Source organism: Anabrus simplex, chromosome 1, assembly GCF_040414725.1.
Source record: "Anabrus simplex isolate iqAnaSimp1 chromosome 1, ASM4041472v1, whole genome shotgun sequence".
Classification (NCBI taxonomy): domain Eukaryota; kingdom Metazoa; phylum Arthropoda; class Insecta; order Orthoptera; family Tettigoniidae; genus Anabrus; species Anabrus simplex.
The window spans coordinates 1589193284-1589216990 of record NC_090265.1 but is presented as its reverse complement, the minus strand read 5'-3'; the positions used below and the strand labels follow the sequence as shown (position 1 = coordinate 1589216990).

The following is a 23707-nucleotide window of genomic DNA, read 5'->3' as shown; positions in this document are numbered from 1 at the left end:
AGGCATCCCTACGAAGGAAGGAGAGGACAGAGTTACAAGGGTAGAGAATTTGCCAATAGAAAGTATATCCAAGAGTTGAGGGAAAATTCAAACAATAAGGATGTGGGAACAGGCGATAAAGGACAAAGAAGTGGTTGGTGACATAGAAGGTGCGGAGAGCTTAGAACTCCAGGAGTACAAGAAGATGGAGGCAGGGAAACGAAGGTTGAAACCGAATGCACAAAATTTTAGTGCAAGGATAGATGTTTCCGAGGAAAAAAAACGTCGATTATGAATTAGACATAAATGAAAGGTGTAATAAAGAAACGAAATCGGATGGCAAAATTATTAGTTGGTTAATTGCGCAAATTGAGTCATGGGAGGTAGGACCGGAAGATTTACTGTATGATGAGTCATCGAATGTAGGACCACAAGGAGTAAATTTACCAATAATTATTGTAAGAGTAAACGAAATGAGGACACATTGTCTGATAGATTCAGGGGCAAGTATTAGTGTGATCTCGAACATGTTATTTTTAGTTAGAGAGAAAAATGAAGTTGCCAACGATACCTGTTATCAGGAATAAAAATCAAAGGAATTATACCAGATAAAACTGTGGAATGCAAGATGCAAACATATTTGAATATTGGAATAGGGAACCAAAGATTTGAGCACCCATTTATAATTATGAACAGAATAAAATACAATATCATTTTAGGCGTGGATTTCATGATTGCTACAAAGATGGTCATTGATATGGAAAGACAGGAAATTAGGTTTCCAATTAGCGAAGATCATGGAAAGGAAACGACAGAAAAATTCAAAATAAGCGTTAAGAAGGAACTTTCGGAACATATGAAAATTGTAGGTCGGGAGACAAATTGCCATGACCAGGAGAGCAGTTTTATAAACCAAAGCCCAAATCAGACAGCAGAATCAGAGATAGCCTACACTACTGAAAGAATACTAAGTTTAGAGAAAGAAGAAAAGGATCAGGAAATATGGAAAAGCCTTATGGAAGCTAAGATCTCGCCAAAGGAGAAAACCAGGTTGTACAAAATTTTGAACGATTGGACACCGTATAAAGCAAAATTGTATGAAATACCTGAAAAATATTTCCAGCAAGTGAAAGAAATAATTCAGGAAATGTTGGATGATGAGATAATAATTAAAACAGCTACTCCATATTTGAACCCTTTGGTAGTCGTAAAGAAAAGCAACGGTAGCCTGAGAATTTGCCTGGATGCGAGGGGGCTAAATGGGAAGCTAATTCCAGAATATGATGAGGTACCAAAAATTTAGGACATCATTAAGAGGTTCAAGAACATGAGGTATTTTTCTAGTCTTGATCATATTGTGTTGGAGGAGAAGTCACGACTATTGACTGGGTTCATGTTCGACAACCAAACGTACGCTTACTGCAGGCTTCCATTTGGGTTGAAGAATAGTTGTGCAGTTCTTATCAGGGCTCTGGATAGAAACTTGACAGCAGAAGTAAAGGGTTATGTGACTTCCTATGTAGACGACTTGATCCTTGCAACGAGAACATACGAAGAGCACTGTGAGAGACTTGAAAAGTTGCTGGATAATTTGAAGAACACAGGATTTAAAGTCAATGTTGCCAAATCAAAGTTCTGCCAGTCGGAAATCCCTTTTGTGGGACATATTATCGACGGAGAAGGAATACGACCTAACCCAGCTAAAATCAAAGCGATATGCGATTTTCCGAGACCAACAAGGATAAAGCAGCTTAGACAATTCCTTGGAATGACGCAATTCTTTGCAGATCACTGTGATAGGTATACCGAAGTGGCAGCACCGTTACAAGAATTACTCAAGATAAATAATAGATGGAAATGGGGAAATGAAACGGAAAAGGCTTTCGTACAAATGAAGGAATTAATGGCGAATAGTATCAGGTTGGGTTATCCTGATTACGGGAAGGAATTCGTAATACAATCTGATGCATCCAGGATTGGAATCGGGGCATGCCTGTACCAAGAAGAACCGGAAGGCGGAAAGAAACGAACATATTTGGCATTTGCAAGCCGTAAATTAAGAAAACATGAACAAAATTACACGACAACAGAACAGGAACTCTTAGCAATAGTGTTCGCATTGCAGTAATGGTTGAAAATAATAAGTGGGTATCCTGTGACCATATGCACTGATCATAAAGCATTAGTCTTTGGTTTGAAGGCTGCAATGGCAAGCGAACGAGTAACGCGATGGATATTATTCACACAGCAGTTTCAGTTGAAAATAAAACATTGTAGAGGAAAGGATAATATTTTGGCCGATGCTTTGAGTAGAAATCCAGAACAAAAGGAGGAATTAATACATCAAATAGAGTTGGATGACCGAGACAGGGATATCATTGAAAGGCTGCGAACTATTGAGATATTACAAAGGGCAGATACAAATCTAGCTAAAATAGTAGATAAATTGGAAGGACAGACTACGGAAGCAAACGTAGCACAGACATACTGGATTATAAATGGAAGGTTAAATAAATATCTTCTTGAAGGACAGAGGAAAGCACGAATTGTGGTGCCAACCCAGTTACAAAGGGAATTAATATGGATGACTCACCGGATCACTGGACACGGGGGCATTGACAAAGTGTTATATACCATTTTAGAGAGATTCACCTGGAAAGGAATGAGGGCAATGATAAGAAAAGTGATTAGGACATGTGACATATGCCAGAGAACCAAACATAATGCAAGATTACTTACTCACCAACCAATAGCAATACTACCAAATAGAGCAAAAGAGATATTCGCAATCGATACTTTTGGACCACTTCCAGTGGCTAGTAAAGGAAGAAAATTTATCGTAGTAATGATGGATATATTCTCTAAATATGTAGTTTTACGACCAATACAGAGAGCCAATTCAAAACAAGTCCTCCATGCGTTCATCAATGGAGTCATACCAAGAATGGCAAGACCTGAAAGAATACTGAGCGATCATGGTACTCAGTTTACGTCGGAACAATTCCGTGAAGCTATGGAGAGGTTGAATATAAAACATGTAATGTGTTCAATTAGGCACCCATCACCAAACCCAGTAGAGCGATGTATGAAGGAGATTTCAAAGTTTTGTCGGATTTACTGCGGAAACAGCCATTGGAGATGGACTGATGTAATACCAATAATTGAGCACAGTATAAACGATACCGTACATGAATCTACCGGACAGATCCCAAGTGTTCTACATAGAGATGAAATCCCAAATAGGCCATCGGATGAGGTGATAGAAAGGCTAGTGGAGGATAAACTAAGTGCACAGGAACTGAATAGTATGGTACGCACAAAATTGGAGGAACAATCCCGGAAGAGGCTCAGAAGATTGCGAAACAGAAAGTTTCACCGTCGATTGAGAGTAAATGATCTTGTATTGGTCAAGAAAACGCCCAATTCCAACGTCATAGGGAAGGTATTTGCAAAATTTGCACATTTATATGATGGACCGTATATCATTAAGAAAGTGTTTGGAAACAACGCATACCAGTTAAAAATTAAATAACTGGAAAGGAGGTTCAACCTATTCAATACTCAAAGAAACGTAGCAATCACATTTCTATTTAAATGGGACCGGTTTCGACCTTAGTCTAGGTCATCATCAGCCATAAAAAATATGTAAAATGTTTATGAATGTTGGAGGTCAGTTTCACACTCTGTTAGGCACAAAGACACGACACCACATTCTGTCCTGCACAAAGTCACAACACTACCAATCAACATGCGAAGATCAAAAAGGCTTGAATTCGCAGACGAACAGATCTGTAGTAGAAAGCCGCCAGCTCCCGGTGACCAGCGCGGCACACTCAAGGTCACGCGCTGCGGCCAAACACCAAAGTGTCGTGTCTTTGTGCCTAACAGAGTGTGAAACTGACCTCCAACATTCATAAACATTTTACATATTTTTTATGGCTGATGATGACCTAGACTAAGGTCGAAACCGGTCCCATTTAAATAGAAATGTGATTGCTACATTTCTTTCTTTTGAGTATTGAATAGGTTGAACCTCCTTTCCAGTTATTTAATTTTTAACATCAATAATTTCAATACGGAACAATGAAATTTTTATCTTTAAACGCATACCAGATCGAAAATATGTCCGGGACATATAAAGGAGCACACAACGCAGCGAACCTTAAATATTATTACAGAGAAAACGAAGAATTAATCCCAAATAACACGTTAGAAATCAGTGAGAAGGATGATGATCCCTGTATGGAATATCAAACAGATAATGGGAATGAAAACGATCACGAATAATTGAAAGAAAGGAATCAAAAATCACATCAAAGTAGTTAAGAAATATTCAAACATGAAACGAGATAGGAAGAATGAGGATAATGTAACGTAAAGGTCCATTATACAAGTATATGGAAGTGCAGTTTAAATATGTTGTATCCAATATATTTAAAATTAACTGGGAGGTTAAATGTACCATTGCGTTACATTAGCGGCCGTAAATGTCATGGAAACAGTGGACAAATATGGCGTACAATAGCTTCAGGCAATGTGCAAATGCACAGAATAGAGATATAGTAAATCGATATCAACCGGTCGCAAAGAAAAGAGTTTCAAGATTAAATAATGATGGACCATAAAAAAATTTGAATGGAACCGATTCTTGACTACCTTGTGAAAAGTTACGAGTTGGAGAGGATCAGCACAACCTACTGAAGGAGAAGAAAAAGATTAGCGCAACGTTAAATATTAAAATAATAATATACAGACATTGTTGAAGACTTTATCTGCAAAATATCGGCAGGAAAAACGAAGATTTGAAGAAGAATATTTATTATTGCAACAGCCAAATTCAGAAGCAAAAAGAGACTACAGCCGAGTCGAACATTGCCGAAATCAATATTATAGCAGCAAATTTATGCTAAGGAAGGCATAATTTATTGTTTCCAAGTGGGAAACAATATCTGTTTAGGCTAAAGAATTAACAAAGAGTAAGCCGAGTTAAAGAAATTATCGAATTAAGAAAGATATTTACGACCAATACGAGAATCACAAGGCAATTAATACGTATTGAATAAGCTACTGATCACCAGTGAAATATGCATTCTACCATGTATTTGTTGTTTTATCATTTCATGAGAACTGGTGACAAGATGGAGTCAGCCTAAACAGATGGATTGATCGCTCAAGATGAAAATAGCTCAAGCCAAGATTCCCAGTCGGAGCCGCAGATGACGTAATCTTTGGACTGCAAGGGCTGCCTGTCCCAAGATGTCCTAGGCCAGGAGAAATCCAGCAGCAGAATCCCGTTACGAGATAAGTATTATGAGTTGCATCGTAGTGAATTTTAAATTAGTTGATGAAAAATATTTCGTATGAGTGCAGGAGTGCTATCAGTAAGAAATTTAGTGCCAATGAACAGATACAAGAGTGTAAATGCCAATTATTAACCGATGATATGTGCCATTTTCTGCAGTATAACTGCAGTGCTTATGAGATAATTTTAGGTTAATGGAAACAAGATCAGATTGAGCACATGTGCATGTGTAGTGACAATCTATACGAGCAGACCGTGAAACGTTAAACCAGTTGTGGTTATAGAAAATGCATGCGAGATACGAGACATAACCTAATATTTAAGGTCAATATGAGTTGCAGACTTGGCCAGTACAATAATTGTATTGTAAGGAAATGTTGAAATATTACGGAGTTGCAGTGTGTGAAAGAATATTCAGGCAATTAAGTATTTCTACCGTAACACAGAGGTTATTTAAATGGAGTTAAATGAATATGTTTTTTTTAAATATGGAGGTATATAAAGGAAATGGAATAATAGGATGGCAAGATGTTGTTAGTATGAGGAGATACGTTTTCTGTTCGTCGCATGAGTAAGGGATAGCTGATTGAATTGCGAGTTCCTGTGTTACATATAATATTTATATTAGAATTAGCACTGCAAGTGAAGGATTTAGGCCATGTTAAGTTAAGTGCATGACTTGAGCCAAACATAATATGTTTCGTAGTGACGTTCAAACTGAAGGTATTGATAGGTTACTTGTTTATTATACGTTACGTAATATAAATATACAAGAATAAAATGGAGTCTCGCATATATAAATATTTGAAGTTCAGCGCGTCAACGCTAATATGAAGAATGGTTTTCTTTGACAAAATCTTGGCACAGAGAAGAGATATTTGAAAATATAAGTAAATACATTGGCATATGATTAGGAATTCGTGGCACGATTTTTGCAGGTTAGACTGATTTACTATTATATCTATGGCACTCTGTAATAAGGATATTTGGTTTATTATGTACATATGATGGTGTACAGTTTTAATTTACTCAATTTTAGTTATAATTGGAATGTTAATAATTGTATTGGTGTTTTTGAACCCAGATTTAAACAACGTAACACTTATCTCGTGACGTGATGTGTCAGAAGTGAGAATCCAAACAAGTATCCAAATAAATTTAGACAAATAGACCAAAAGGAAAGATGAAAACCCAAGAGATGCCCCAAAGACAATCCCAAACAGGAATAACAGGAAGATATTCCACTCCCCCTTGATGAATAAAGTTTTGGTCCCTACCTTTCCCCATGAATCAACTTAAATACTGAAAATATGATATATTATTGAAGGTTAACGTAAAGGTAAACAAATATAATGGTAATTTAAAGATTTTCAACTATGTTTATCTCAGAAGTCAAGAATTTAAGAATGATTTTGTGATTTCGTATGACTTTCTTTTCTTTATTTCCGATAATTCATTGATATTCCACTTTATAATATATTAGCATGCTAATAAACTAGATATAGTATTACTATTGCGTTTCTATTCTTAAAGTAACTTATAGTACGTAGTAATAAGATAATATATGGATCAATTGAATTTGTTTATGCCGAATACTAAGCGTTGATCAGGCAATTACCTAAATGTATGAAACTGAATGACTGATTGAGCATATAGCTACTCTTCAACGGAACCTGCGACTTATCTAGAGTATACGGGAATGCAATGGAAGTAATTTTACCCTGAGAAACAAGTATGCACCTTATTGTTAATGCTTGTGTTCATACATGATATCCCCATTTTCATGTAAATTATCCATAAATGATATAATACAGAATCTAAGTATGATTCTTGACCCTATGTTGTGAATTTCGTAGCCGGAGCAATGTTTAAACAGGTGTATATTTAATTAATGCTCCAACGCGGCGCAATAGAGGAAGTCACCGCGGGAACATTAATAAACCAAACGGTGCAGTACCTTGGATGATTTACTTAATTCTGAGGATAATAATTGCTCCCAGGCTGACTCTGGTGCTCATTTCTTACAATCTTGTAGGATTTCTGCCATACCTTCTTGTAAATTACCGTATTTATGCATAGAGGTAAATAAGGAACCGGTCTGTGCGTTACTAGACTCCGGGAGTAGTGTCAACCTGATGAGTGAGACCTGGTACGATTCTATGAAAACTGTTTGCAAGTTACCTACCTTATAACCCGTGTCTTTAAACTGCCATACTGCTAATTCCAACTCATTAAACATTGTAGGATCACTAGAGGTCAAGATTAGAGTCCGTGATTTCACATGGAAAATGCCAGTGCTGGTGGCAAGAGACTTATCCTGTCAGTTCATATTGGGTGCCAATTTTATTGTTAAAACAGGCATGATTTTGGACCTGTAGTTCAACAAATTCCATTTTAAATTTTGTGCAAGAACCTTTGAGCTGTGTGATCACTCCCCTATTCTGCCTTGTCACGTTAACGCTATTCCTGAAGATTCTGACGAACCCAAAGCTTTTGATTTTAATAATTTACCCAAGTAACAGGCCAATCAACTTAGGAAACTCTGCGATAAGTTCCCTGATGTCTTTGCCGACTGGTTAGGTGTTACCAACGTCTTAGAATACAAAATTGAAATCATGGATAACATACCTGTCCGTTCTCCCTTGTATCGGCTGTCACACCCAAAATGAAAGCCCTTAAGGCTATTATTGATCAAATGTTCGCTGACGGAGTGATACGCCCTTCTAAGTCAGCCTATTCTGCTCCCATATTTCTGGTACCTAAACCGCAAGGTGGGTAGTTGACTACGTTTTAAAAACATTGCTACGCTTTCCACGAAATACACCAACAATAAGAAATCCTGGGTCACTACGAAAGGCTTGTGTCTTGGATGTCTTGAATCTGATTATCAGATCTATCATAAAACCCTTTCAGTGGTCTTTTAAGGCTATCATGTCAATTCGACGGGTGCTGCCTGTAACAGAGACACAGTGAACCTCCTTGAAGACTGTAAAGCCTGAGTCCCTTAACTCTTAAGCAATGGCAGATAATATTTTATGATGCCTAGTATTTTGCAGAGCTTCTCCATGTGAGCAGTAACAGATGACATGAGCAAGCATTTCTACCTCATTGTGGCAGCACCGACAATGGTTAGAGTCCATAGCCCTGCCTGGAATAGATCGTACGGCCACTACGTTGTCTGTAATTTTCAAGGTATCATGCCACTCGCTATAAGATAATCCTCGAAGGCGACTAACCCACCAATTAGCTGGAGGGTGCTGATGAAAAAAAGGATATTTAGAGTTTTTGGAGGAAAAAGGATAACTCCTTTCCCTTTCTGTGGGAGGTCACATCACTTACTAAATTCAACTTTTCTCAACTTGGTTCTTATTTTCCGGGGGTCTAAAAAAAATATGCTGTCATCTGGTGTTAAACGAAGCCTTTCAAACAGTTGATGCTTTCTTATTTTGGTTCCCTTGTATTTAGTATGTAAGGATCTCTGGAATTAAAGAGTATTTTAAGGGCATTAATGTGTTGAAAAACAGCCTCCCAACATGAATGGAAAAGCTCTAGTCCCTTGAAAGTCAAGTAACCTATGCATGATGCCAACTTACGAAATAACTACTCCAGGTGGTAATCAGAAATGTCAATCCACCACGGCAGTATGCCATGCAACTGGGCCTAAGGATTCTGGAGAGCTCAGAACAGCATGCAAGGAGGAGTCGGAGCCTTCCATCGGTGACCCATCAACCAACAGCGAACTAAGACCAAAACGAAAATACTCCTTTGGTATGCTAAATATTAATTCGTTTAGTGCCAGGCAAAAATGTACAGGCAAGGTCTAAAATAGCCAGGCTGTTTAATGAAAATGTAGGCTTTCAGAAAAAAGAATGTAATTCCTCTTTTTTTTTTTTTTTTTTTTTTTAAGATACAAAAGCAAACCTTAATCAACAAGTGCAACACATAGTTATCTACATTCAGGGTAATTTTTAGCATCATTATGAAATTTATTCAGGAAAACAAAAATTAGAAAATTTACAAACTGAGTAAAAATAAACACTGGAGAGCACACATACATAAAACAAGAACCCAGAAATGTATTTTTAAAATATATATACATCTTCAGGGATGTCAAAACTCCAAAATTCTAAAATCTAGCATATTAAAAAAAAACAACAATGGAGAGCACACAAGTAAACAAACTTAAATGACAGTGATAATAAACAGCCATATACTAATGACTGACAAGTCAAGGGGTGACCTGCCGGACTTCTTGGACAGTGATTCCGATCTTGTGTGTTACGAATCAAGTGCCGATTCCGCTTCAGACCATTAATTACCTGTGCGGAATGTGAATGTAGTTAACCAAAATTGCCCCTACAGACTAAGTACACAAAACAAGATGGATAATAAAAGTAATTGTGAGTTAATTACATAATGGTTGGTAAGGACATTCGACATGTGTTGTTGCATTAAAAAGTTTGGGAGATAAGGTTCTTTAGGATTTGGATAGAATATTTCAATGCAGTCACTGCAACTTCTCTTATTAATGCGTCATCAAGGTTAAATGAACATGACAAAAAAATAGAGGAATGGTTCCTCTGACTTCGATATCATCCAACTGGTATTGTTGTTGATAGAATGGGTTGGTTGGTTAGTTGGTTTATATGTTGTTTTCTTTTCCTCATGGTCCTTACCCTGAAGGTCATTTAACTTCAGAGACAATAGATCACACACCCTATTATAAAAGTGGTACAACCTAGCCTGTACTCTTTTGAGTTGATTAGGAGATGGATCACTTACTTCAAAAAAGCTAACTACAGATGCTAGCTCAGTAGTATTGTTATTGATCGTGGAGAGAGCGTCGTCAATCTCTTTTTCTCCCAAAATCAGGATGGTAATAGGCAAATCAAGGGAATCTTTTAGCTTACTGGAGTCGACTGCAACTGTGCCTCCAGATTGAACGTTTCTGAGAGATAATTCATAAATTAATTCCTCTTTACGCAAATAGAAAGGATGAAGAACCTCGCATGGGCCGGACATGATGACAGAACAATTTTGAAAAAGGGAAAATTAAAAAATTCCAGCAACTGAGAAAATTGTTAGAGTTCGAATCAAAGCAATGTTTAGCCGTCAAAAGGGGCTAAATTGAGACCCATTCAACCACGCTCTGCTACCACTTGTTACGGAGTATGGTGGATTTGCAGAGGTGAAAGAAGGTGCGGGGGTGAACAGGTCTCAAAATATGAAATTAAAGTTAAGATAAAATTTAACAAGGTTATATTTTCTTAGCAAAATCAAGAAATAACAAGAATGGCAGGTACAGAGTAGCAAGGCAACAAATGTACAATTTCAGTATTCACAGGATTTGGGCTACGAGACCCGGAATCACAATTCTTGAGCAATTAGCCCAACTTTACCCAAAAACAAGATTCGACAAAGGGGCAGAAGACCCCAATCATGTTCAGGAGCACTTGCTCCCAATTACAACAAAAAGCCTCCTCGAGGCACCCAAAATCAATTTCAAAAGAGCAATCCGCTCTCAAAGTTTAAGCCTATCAAAGGCCACATCAAACTCGACTTTCCAGCTGTCCTCCAAGGACATAGACACAGGGGTAAAAAGATACCCAACCTACTGAGGCCTATTAAGTGAAGAAACAGAAATATTACATGGCCTCGACAATACCAATTTGAGAGGAGGCGAAGCTGCACTCCTAATACATTTTGTTTAAAACCTACTTGGCACTAGGCCGTTAATGCAAGGGCTAATCCCATACTAAAGAGGTGACTTATATGAGAAGACAATTTACATTACGCTAGAAGAAACAGTTGAGAAAATAAGTTCACCCCGAAGCAATATGAGTGGGAGCTCGAGAGGGTTATGCACTCTCTGTCCCAATTTGTAGTTAAAACAGAAAGAATTGATACCGAGTGTCTTTACATTTTAAAGGAAAGTTACATGGAAAAGGCTTCGGACCTGCCCCGAGAGTTAAACTGCTGAGCTAGCAAGAAAAGAAGTTATTAAAAGGCCATTACCTTGTGGTTGAACTGCTGCCCGAAGAAAGGGGCGCTTCCCACCCCCTGCTACGTAATTTACACACTGATAGCTGTTACTGAAGTGGCCCGGAGACCCGAAAATCAGCAGTTTATATACTTTCGCGGAAAGTTTGAGGCGTTTCAAGAATGAGAACACCCTCCCACAAGAATTTTATTGGCTAACCAAGAGAACCCCTACACAAGATGAAGAAGAAACACATTATTGGTGGAAAATTAATTCGAGAAATTCGGGATTGGTAAATTCAAAACAAGGGGAAAGAAAGGGTTAATATTGCCAACTTAAACCATGACTGAAAGAAATTTAACAAAGAACAAACTTATGAATTCAAAATTTCTCCAAAAACATAGTTCTTTCACTTCACACTAGGGTGCACCATTGTAGTTCTTCAGTAGTGTCCTCTAGAAGAGAATGTTCACACTTCTTACTACAGGCAAAACAAAAATACATCGAAAACGACCCAGTTCAGAAACTTTGAAATTTACAAGTAGGGACATCTTCTGAGAAACTTGAAAATTAACACAGTAGATAAAGTTCAGGCTTCCTCCAGTAGGGGAGTTTCAACCGGCGCAAAGTTTGAATTAGCAACGTGGAGGTGTACCACCCGGTACAATTATTATTATTATTATTATTATTATTATTCTTAAAAGATGTTCTGAACCCCACAGCAAGATGCAAGATCGCTACTTGGCGGTAAATTACACCTGCTGCCAGTGTCATTGTTACAATGTGACCAGCACCATCAACGCACGTAGGCAAGTGTGCTGGCGATACCAATGACGTACTTCCGTGCATTGTTGACCTTATTATAGAGGTGAACAATTTGACGGTCCATCTCATTCCTATCGTTTATTTCAAATGTGTTTAAATTTTTATTTACATGCCAGGAGAATCTACTGTAATCTAAGAACGTTCTCCGAAGGAAAAGATGGCTGTTGAAAACGAACCCAGGAAAGATTAAAAATGATCGGTTTATGATCAGAATAAGTACATCGAAACTATATAGCCTGTTTCCAGTCATTCAACAGGGTCAGGAATGGAATGAATAAAGCCCCATCTAGCGGCGACAATAAGAATTGTGCCGGCTGCCGAAGCACACCTCTGGGGCAATGATCGTTGAATGACAAATGAAATGAAATATTGGACAGTGTTGCTGGAATGAATGATGACAGAGAAAATCGAAGTATCCGGAGAAAACCTGTCCCGCCTCCGTTTTGTCCAGCACGAATGTCACATGGAGTGACCGGGATTTGAACCACGGAACCCAGCTGCGAGAGGCCAGCGCGCTGCCGCCTGAGCAATGGAGGCTCCTTAAGTACATTATGAACAGTAAAATCAATTGATCTCACCTCCTTTTACACCCCACCGCCGTTAAGTTTATTTACACCCCACCCCCCCGCCCCCCAAAAAATAGAAGACGTGTTTCTTTATGTTTAAAGGATATTCCAAACACCAATGTTCACATCTGTTACATTCAGTTTTGAGATATAAGTATCCCCATAAAAATAATTCACTTTATTTTCACTTCCTTTCACACTCCCATCCCCCCCACACCCCGTAAGTGAATTTTCCGGCAAAATATACTTGTTTTCTTAATAGTAAAGGATCTTCTAAATAGTAATTATCACGACTCTAACTTCTTCAGTTTTTGATTTGTGTCTCTTCATGAAAGGAATTCACCTCCTTTTCACTCCCGCCCCCCAAACACGTTTTTCTTTGTTTAAGGAGATTCAAATACCAATTTTCACATCCGTAACAACTTTAGTTTCTATTAGATGTATGTATTCTCATACAATTAATTCAATTAATTTTTCAATTCTTTTACCCCCCCCCCCCCACCCTTCATTGGATTTTCCGAGAATACGTGTTTCTTTACTTTTAAAGCAGATTCCAAATGTCTAATTTCACGTCTGTAATATCTTCATTTTTGAGATATCAGTAGCCTAATTAAAAGAATTCAACACCATTCTCAGTCACTTTTACCCCCCCTCCCCCCTTTCCACCCAAGTGGTATTTCCGAAAGCTGAAAATACACGTTTCTTTATTTTTAATAGAGATAAAAATACCATTTTTCACTTCTGTAACATGTTAAGTTTTTGAGATATACTGTAGAAATTCGCTTTTTAAAATTTCACCCCTTTTTATTTTCCCTTAAGTGGAGTTTCCAAAAACAAATCACCTATCTTTCTTTACATTTACAGGAGATTCCAAATACCCACTTTTTACGTCTGTAACATTTTACGTTTCTCAGATATTCTGTAGATATAGTCTTTCAAAAAATTCACCCCAGTTTGTCACTCCTGTTTAACCGCCATTAATTGGATTTTCCAAAAACAAAAAAATACGTGTTTCCTTATTTTTAAAGGAGCTCCCATATACAAATTTTCAGTTCTGTAATATTTTCAGTTTCTGAGATATATGTATCCTCATTAAAAGCATTCATCCCATTATTCACCCATTTACACCCCTCCTATTGGGATTTAAAGAAAGCAAAAAATACGTGTTCTTGTATTTTTAAAGAAGATTCTAAATACCATTTTTTTACATCTGTAAACTTTTAAAGTTTTAAGATGTAGACACACTCATTTTAAAAATTCACCCCCCTTTTCACCCTCCATTATTTGGATTTTCCAAAATCAAAAAAATACCTGTTTCTTTATTTTTAAAATAAATCCCAAATACCAATTTTCAGGTCTGTAATATCTTCAGGTTCTGAAATATAAGTAGCCTCATTAAAGGCATTCAACAGCTTTTTCACCCTTTTCCACCCTTCCAATTGGGATTTTCCGAAAACAAAAAAATACGTGTTTATTTTTAAAGGAGATTCTAAATGCCAATTTTTACATCTTTAAACTTTAAAAGTTTTGAGATATAGATAGACTCATTTTAAAAATTCACCCCCTTTTCACACCCCCCATTAATTGGATTTTCCAAAAACAAAAAATATGTATTTCTTTATTTTTAAAGGAGATCCTAAACACCAATTTTCAGGTCTGTAATATCTTCAGTTTCTGAGATATAAGTATCCTCATTAAAGTCATTCAACCACGTTTTCACCCCTTTTCACCCCTCCTATTGGGATTTTCCGAAAACAAAAAAATACGTGTTTCTTTGTTTTTAATGAAGATTCTAAGTACCAATTTTTACATCTGTAAACTTCAAAAGTTTTGAGATATAGACACACTCATTTTAAAATTTCACCCCCCTTTTCACCCCCTTAACGCGGAATATCCAAAAATCCTCTCTTAGCGAGCACCTACATCTTAATATGAATATATCTCCAAAATTTCATTTCTTTATGTCCAGTAGTCTTAGCTCGGCAATGATGAATCAGTCAGACAGTCAGTCAGGACAAGCTACTTTATATATATAGATTAATTGGTCGTTTTTAATAGTATTCATATTTGCTGTCTAATAAAATGGAGGAAATTAATAAACGCCATACCAGAAAGCGGCAACGTGATCTTTCCACCTGGAAGCGCACGAGGGAAAGACAGCTGAGATGAGTACGATCAACAACGTGTTGTTAGTGGTGATTTAATCAAGGCTCCGTGATGTGTTTCAAAGGCGCGATGGTATTGAATAGATATAATATGAAGAATATACATTGAAGAAGTTACATGAATCCATATATTTGCAAAATATACGCTATTTAAATGTTAATTAGCCTCTACATTGGTTACAATGTTGGGTAATTTTACACAAACAATGTTTAAAATAATAATCTTTATACAGATTTTTCACTAAATCTTATATCATTTTTAATCAAATTTGTTCTAAATAAAGTCAAGATGAACACAGTTAGAAAATAGGCCTAATCTAGATTTCCTTTTTCTTTAGGTATTAGGCCAAATTTTCTAATCTACGTTTCAAAGATGGCCAAGTCCTCTTACGTAAGTTTCAAATTCGGCCGAGTCCCACAGTTAGTTTCGAACATGGTCAAGTCCAAATTTTAAATACATCTTTCAATTCATGTAATATATTTAGACTGTAAAAATTGCATGGTAATGAATCAGAAGCCTCTGCTAAGCAACATAAAGATTAAAGTGTCTGAATATATATGAATTAATACCCTAAACGAGTTTTTTGCTTCTCCTGAAAAAAACAGCTCAACGGACTTGGCCATGTTTGAAACTATATGCCTCATATGTCCTCTTGATAAAAAATCAGATACGCGGAATACGTTAATGCCGTTAGGTACAATAGGTTTTCAGCAATGGGGCAGCATATGAAAGATTTTCAACATAATTTTACTAGCATTGATCAGGATCTCACAGTATTACAGGTTATTAATAAAGGTACTTTGCTTGACATTACTGAGAGCTGTTTTATTCACCTGGATCAATACTTTAATGTTGGTTTGAATCTTAATGATATTTCTGAGAAACCAAGAGTATTATTTGATTTTTTGATAGCATTTTTCAGACTCAGAAAAGCTTCCAATAGCAAATCAGTTTTTCATAGCATACAGAAAACGTTCTCACGCCACGCCCTCTCGCCGCATTGCCCTGCATAATTTCCCTCCCTCTTCCTCCTTTCTTCATTGCCATTGGCTCCGGACCCCTCCTACTCCTTCTCAGTGCCTCCCTTGTTCTGCTTCCCCTTCCCTTCCCCGGGTGCATTGGTCACGATGTCTTGTGGCTCTCAGTGTCTTCCCTAACGTCTAATAACACACATAATATATACGCTCCCAGAGGTGAGTCTCTTATTTACGTTCTTACGACAAGATTTTAAAAAAAAAACGCCTTTCTTGACATTCTTTTTTATTTGCTTCAGGTCCTAATTTGAACCAAGAACATCGTTCAGTACCCTGGAAACACGGCGTCCGCCAATTTTTCATTAAAAAGATCTTTTTATTTAATACTTAAAGAACGAGGCTGGATTCAGTCCGCTAAGTTAGAGAAGACATATGTTTTATTACGCAAAACACTGTCTGAAGTTCTCTCATGTTCTTTTTTAGTACTGGAAGTTGTTAAGTCTTTTGACTGGTTACGTTACTTTAATGACAGCCATTTCTAACCAATAGAAAAATGGTTTCTTAATTCTTGCACTGGTTACTCTAATACTCAGTGAATGTTCAGCAAGAAAACCTTTTATACATATGTTCTTACAAAATTAAATTATGCTCTTGGACTTTTATGATAGTGAAGCATTGGTTTTTGTCCTCAGCTTAATTTAATCTGCTCGCACATGGTTTAATGTTTTTAGATTCAGAGGACTTTTATCAAGAGGACGTATATTTAAAGTTTTAAGACATTTGGTGCTATTTTTAGGTTTAAGTCATAGGTTAATGTTTATGGATCTTGTTTTTTTAAATTAGGTCTTGCCAGTTTTGTAAAATTTGTGTATACTTTATGCATTGTTTATTGTAACCTTGTCTATGTATATTTTTCTTATTTTTGGCTGATGATGATGCACACCAGCATCGAAACCGGTACCGAGTATAATAAAATGTTATAATTTTTCTTATAACATTATATGGTATTGAATAGGTGGACCTCTCTTGTTTCCCTTACAAAAAGTGCCCGACGCCCTTAAAACATCGTGGCTTATCGAAGTTTCCTATGACGAGGGGATAAAGTCTCTCGCATCCGTGTGCATTGTAACACATTACAACGACCCCAACCCTTGTACGATTTCCCGGCACTTCCCTACTTTAAAATCGTAAGTCCGTTTCAATTCGGCATTAACAGAAACAATGCAGTTTCATCGGCACTGACAATATTGTTCGGTGTTTGCGGATTCTGCTCCTCCGCACATTGCCTATGCCAACTGTCGGCATCGCCGGTCTTCGCGGATTCTGCTTCTCCGCAAACTGCTTGCTAGATGATATTGTGGCGTTCCTTAAAACGCTGAATACAAAAGAATTACGATTTCACTCAAATCTAGCAAATATGAAGCACACTGTAGACACACTGAAGTGAGTGAAAGTGTGGAAAGCTACCCTGTACATTCCGGAAGATGCGTACTATCATGACATGGATAAATTTTGAATTTAAGTTATTCTTTAAAATACTAATTTTTTTATGTAAAGACAGTTTTGAATTAAAAGTCTGAATTTCGTTAATGGGACAGACATTGTTCTTCGAATTACGAATTATCCCTTTTTTCAAATCAAACAACTGAAATAATAAGCGAAACCGTACCTCATGTTTCTGGAAATAAGATCTTCTTCGAATTAGGCGAGATTTTGAAATAACCAATTTTGAGTTATCTAGAAATAATTCCTTATACATAAAAAGCAAATTAAAGTCAAATTTTCTATTAATAAAAATACCGGTATCTTCAAATATTGGGGTGCACGGATTGGATTACAATATTCGCGTTTACAGGATACAGTTCAAATAGCCATTTTCCATACACGTACGCAATTGGTCGAGCTGGAGAGAGATTTTAAAGTAATCAATACGTTAGAAGTAACGCTATTGGCTGGGTAAGAACGTCACATTTACAATCAACCAATGGACGTTACGGTTTTCCATTTCTACCTTCAGTACTGCATTTCGTTTACTCATATATCATGACACGTTCATTATTTATCTTTCGTTCATGAAGCAAAGTGTGTATTAGTGTGCCAGTTAAAGAAGTGAAAGCAGTTTTCTTTAAAAGAAAAATGTGAAATACTTCAGGAAGTGGAGAATGGAAGGGGAAAAAATGCAGAAGTAGCAAAGAAGTATGGCATCAGCCCTTCAACACTATCTACTTTTCTAAAACAGAAAAGTAAGATAGGGCAGAATACCGATTCCGATGCCCTTGGCCCATAACAGTAGAAGATGAGGATAACAGACTATGAAGAGGTGGACAAAGCCGTTTATATGTGGTCTGCCGAAATGTGGACCAGAAACATTCCTGTCAATGGCCCACTGTTATGCAAGCATGCACGATCCTTAGCATGTTTGCTTGGATTTCTGGTATTTATGGGGAGTACTGCTTGGCTTCATAGGTTCCTGGAAAGATATGGCATTTTTCACAAGGTTGTAAATGGTGCAGCAAACAGTGTCCCAAAGGAAGTTGCATCTTCATGGTGGATTGAGACACTATCAGTTGCCTTGAAAGATTATTCATGGCGGATATTTATAATGCAGACGAGACTGCATTATTCTACAAATTAATGCCAAACAGAACCCTTGAATTAAAATAATTACACTATTCAAGAGTTTGTTGTAGCAACCAATATCTCGGCCATCTTAAATCCATTTGGAATCACCGGTACTGAAAAGGGTTAGGAAGGAAATTTACATATTTTTTCCATTATGGTATAGCTGCAAAATTTCCTTCCATTTCCATGTCAGACAGGTTCCGCTAAATACAGGTAAACTTAATGAACATTAAACCATAATCCACAGGACTGGGAAATTTTCTGATATGGACCGTTTTCCTGTTCATAAAGGTTCTGCTAAAGGCAGGTTTTAACTGCAAAAAACCAGAAGATTAGAATGAACAAGCCAGAAGAAAGAGCTGTAAAAAGACTGTTTTGTGGTAAGCCAGATTGTTATAACAGGAACGGAAGGCCCAGAATGAGATGGGAATGTAGAGGAAAACAAAAGGAAAATAAGACATAGGAGAAAGAGAACGGCAGCTGTCGATCGAGCAAAATGGACATCAGTTGTGAAAGTATTAATTGCCAAACTCAAGGGGAGCATGAAGACGAAGAAGAAGTTGCCATGCTTTCATGAAAAGCATGAAGAGAGAGAGAGGGGGGGGTTTCAGTATCCTGTATAGAAATTAATGCAGTGTTTCAGAATCAATAACTCCTATTTAAAGGAAAGAATGAAAGAACAAACTGAAATAAGTTGACACTAACCTGCAAATAACGGTGTTGAGTCTTAGCTAGTAGGTCTTCCCCTCCAGTCATGGCCAAGATGATAGCATCTGCCATACGACCATCTTGTAAGCAAAGTTCAACTGCCGCTTCAGTATAACCAAGTAACAATGCCTGACAAATTAAGCCATCAGTGTCTGCAAGAAAACAAATACTGCAATAAATATTATGGATGATAAGAAGAAATTCATGACGGCATGTACAGTTAATCAAGTCATCTGCTACGAGAAGATTTGTAGAAATAAGAAAATGATCTACAGTTGCAAACATGGTTCAATTTCCTTTAATCATAATTAGAAATCTTAAATTGTAATTGTATTTATTTTAATAAGAGTCCTTGTTTCTAAAAGATATCTGCCTTTTATTCTAACATAAGTATATGAATATGAGTATGCCTTGCCGACATGGAAAATTAGTACATCTGCCATGATATCAAATCTAGTGTAACATAAATACATAAAGTATCACTATAAATTATTATGCCTTCCAGTGCTCAGTTTTTAAAGCCTCTGAACTATGGGCCTCTATAATCCCTAATATCTGTTACTAGAACTTTCATAAATGTATAAGAAAGTGAGACTAACCAAAGTTTCCGAGGTCACCCTCTACTTACAAAGCATGTTATTTAAGTAAGGGCCATTTTGTTGTAGACACTAGTAGTTTGCGCGTGCGTCGCAATGAGTGTGTCACGTGCCGGCATGCCTCGGAAACAACAGTGCTCAGTTGCAGCTCTGTTGCTAACCTGTACAGTTCTGTTCTGTGCTTGCTCAAATGTTCAAAATTATCAACTTGCCTGCCCAGTGCGAGGTTTGGTCAGTAATATGGGTTTTTGTCGGCAAGGAACCTGTCTGCTGCAGACATTCACCAACAGATTTGCGAAGTGTACGGTGCTAATGCTACGAGTGAAGGCAAAGTGTGTAAGTGGGTGGGAGACTTCAAAGATGGCCATGACAATGAGAAGTCTATGATGAGGCCCACTGCGGTCGCCCATCTCTGATCACAGACGATTTGGTAGCTTCAGCTGAAGCGAAGATTTGTAAGGACAGGCACTTCACAATAACAGCTCTATCAAATGCCTTTCCTGACATTATCGGAGCAGGTGGCAAGTTTCTATGAAGAGGGTATTCAAAACTTAGTTCTAAGGTATGATAAGTGTTTAAACAAGCTTGGCAGCTATGTTGAAACAGAGTAAAGAGTGTAGAATCTGCAAATAAGTGTGGTGTTTGAAAATCGTCTTTCGTTGTGTATTTATTTACAAATGGCCCTTACTTAACAAACACGCCTCGCCATTACATTCCATGGCAGAAGCCACTATCCTTCAATGTATGCTAATCTATGCTATATGAAGAAAAAATGGGAATTTAAAAATAGTGCTTTTAGCAACTGTAGTGCAGAACAATCAAAACTACACACATTATGAAAACACTATCTACTAAGATCATCTGAAGATAAAATGGAAGCTCTTCACTAAGTAAGACCAAATGCTCTGGACTGGTTGTTTAAACTGGATATTAATACGTAATTCTGATTTGTTGCTGTCTCGGTTGCCTGCATATCAATTTCAATGTTGTATTTTACTCTTGCGGATGGCATAATAATAATATTTCTTCAAATGACTGAGGTTGCCAAACCAACAAAGAATACCATACAATGAAAGAAACTGATTTACATAGGGTTATCTATGGCTGTTTTAATTTTGTCGGGTAATTTGTTAAGAAGAAAGCAATACTTCCCAGTGTCGACTCAGTTCAATGTAACTTATAAGCTTTTCAGTCTGTAGACACACAAGTTAAATATTATAGTGTAACATTTATATTTAACCATAGCAAGATACCCGTGCTTTGCTACGGTATTATAATGAAATTTATAATTGAATGCTTAACGTTTTATATATAATCCGCCAAAATTCGCGATCTAATTCGTTTTCTAAGAGAATAAGCCAAAATTCGTGATCTGACTCGTTTTCAGCGTGATTACGGCAAAGTACCCCCCATTTTTCAATCTTTCTTTCCAGCAATCGATTTTGTACTTCCCGGGCTACGTCCAGGTATTCCACCCGGCCAGTTGGGTCCCTAAATATTTGCCATCTTTTCCTATAAGCATTTTAATATGGATCAAATAATTGAGGAGATCCGGCGTGGTGTCGTCTTGGGTGTCTTGGCGGTACTGAACCCGCGGCCAGACTGCAATTGTAGTCATTACCCGGCCAAAACCCATTTCCAGCGCGGCCCACACATTTGACGACGGTCCAGAACATTATTATTATTATTATTATTATTATTATTATTATTATTATTATTATTATTATTATTATTAGGATGGGTGATATTAGTTGAATTTAGGTTATTATTATTATTATTATTATTATTATTATTATTATTATTATTATTATTATTATTATTATTATTGATGGTCTGGAACCCACAGCAAGATGCAAGACCGTTACTCGGCAGTAAATTACATCCTCTGCCATAGTCATTGCTGACAATGTGACCAGCACCATCGTCGCGCGTACGCAAGTGCACGAGATTTCTGGCGACACGAATGATATACTTCCGTGAATTATTGACCTTATTATAGAGGTGAACAATTTCACAGTCAATATCACTCATATCGTTTATTTCAAATGTGTTTAAATTTTTATTTATATGCCAGGAGAATCTACTGTTATCTAACTCCAACGGAAAAGATGGTTCTTGAAAACGAATCCAGGAAAGATTAAAAATGATCAGTTAATGATCAGAATAAATACATTATGAACAGAAAAATCAATCGGTCTCAACTCCTTTTTTCACCCCACCGCCGTTAAGTTGATTTACCCACCCCCTCTAAAAAAAGAAGGCGTGTTTCCTCATGTTTAAAGGAGATGCCAAATACTAATGTTCCCGTCTGTTACCTTCAGTTCTGAGACATAAGTATCCCCATAAAAATAATTCACTTTTTTCACTTCCTTTCACACTACCCCCTCCCCCTTAAGTGAATTTCCCGTTAAAAATACTTGTATCTTTAATAGTAAAGGATCTTCTAAATATCAATTATCATGACTCTAACATCTGCAGTTTTTGAGATGTGTGTCCACATAAAAGGAATTCAACACCTTTTCACCCCTGCCCCCCAAAATGATTTCACCCAAAAACGCTTTTTTCTTTGTTTTTAAAGGAGATCCAAATATCATTTTATTAGATGTAAGTATCCTCATACAATTAATTCAATTAATATTTCAATTTTTCCCCTTCCCTCCCCCTTCATTGGATTTTCTGAGAATACGTGTTTGTTTAATTTTAAAGCAGATTCCAAATACCAATTTTCAAGTCTGCAAAACCTTTCGTTTTTGAGATAATAGTATCCTCATACAAATAATTCTACTAATTTTTCAATTTCCCTTCTCCCTTTAGGTGGATTTCCAAAAACAAAAAATATGAATTCCTTTATTTTTAAAGGAAATTCCAAATACCAAGTTTCACGTCTGTAACATCTTCAGCTTTTGATATATCAGTATCCTAATTAAAACAATTCAACCCCATTTTCAGTCAATTTTACCCCTCCACCCAAGTGGTTTTTCAGAAAACAAAATGTACATGTTTCTTTATTTTCAATAGAGATAAAAAAATATTATTTTTCACTTCGGTAATATATTAAGTTTTTGAGATATACTGCAGAAATGCTCATTTTAAAATTTCACCCCCTTTTTATTTCCCCTTAAGTGGAGTTTCCAAAAACAAATCACCTATGTTTCTTTACTTTTACAGGAGATTTCAAATACCAATTTTTACGTCTGTAACATTTTATGTTTCTGAGATATGCTGTAGATATTGTCTTTCTAAAAATTCACCCCAATTTGTCACTCCTGTTTAACCCCCATTAATTAGATTTTCCAAAAACAAAAAATATGTGTTTCTTTATTTTTAAAGGAGATCCCAAATACCAATTTTCAGGTCTGTAACATCTTCTGTTTCTGAGATATAAGTATCCTCATTTAAGGCTTTCAATCCCTTTTTCACCCCTCCTATTGGGATTTTCCAAAAACAAAAAATTGTGTATATTTCTAAAGGCGATTCTGAATACCAATTTTTACATCTGTACACTTTAAAAGTTTTGATATATATACAGTACATACATACACACTCATTTCAAAAAACACCACCCTTTTCAACCCCCATAAATTGGATTTTCCAAAAAACAAAAAATATGTGTTTCTTTATTTTTAAAGGAGACCCCAAATACCAATTTTCAGGTCAGTAATATCTTCAGTTTCTGAGATATAAGTATCCTCATTAAAGTCATTCACCCACGTTTTCACCCCTTTTCACCCCTCCTATTGGGATTTTCCGAAAACAAAAAAATACGTGTTTCTTTGTTTTTAATGAAGATTCTAAGTACCAATTTTTACATCTGTAAACTTCAAAAGTTTTGAGATATAGATGCACCCATTTTAAAAATTCACCCCCTTTTCACCCTCCCATTAATTGGATTTCCCCAAAACAAAAAAATACGTGTTTATTTTTAAAAGAGATCAAAAGTACCAATTTTCATGTCTGTAATATCTTCAGTTTCTGATATATAAGTACCG

At 36.7% G+C, this 23707-nt stretch overlaps 1 protein-coding gene across 3 annotated transcripts in view; it reads right to left on the bottom strand.

Annotated features, from left to right (window-relative positions):
- Nucleotides 1-23707, bottom strand: part of Sec31 (secretory 31) — a 386738-nt gene that overhangs the window by 202612 nt on the left and 160419 nt on the right. For all 3 annotated transcript variants that reach the window (XM_067138230.2, XM_067138232.2, XM_067138231.2), the window contains one exon: nt 19120-19274. In XM_067138230.2, coding sequence (XP_066994331.2) covers nt 19120-19274 — 155 coding nt within the window. The remainder of the gene's footprint in view (nt 1-19119; nt 19275-23707) is intronic.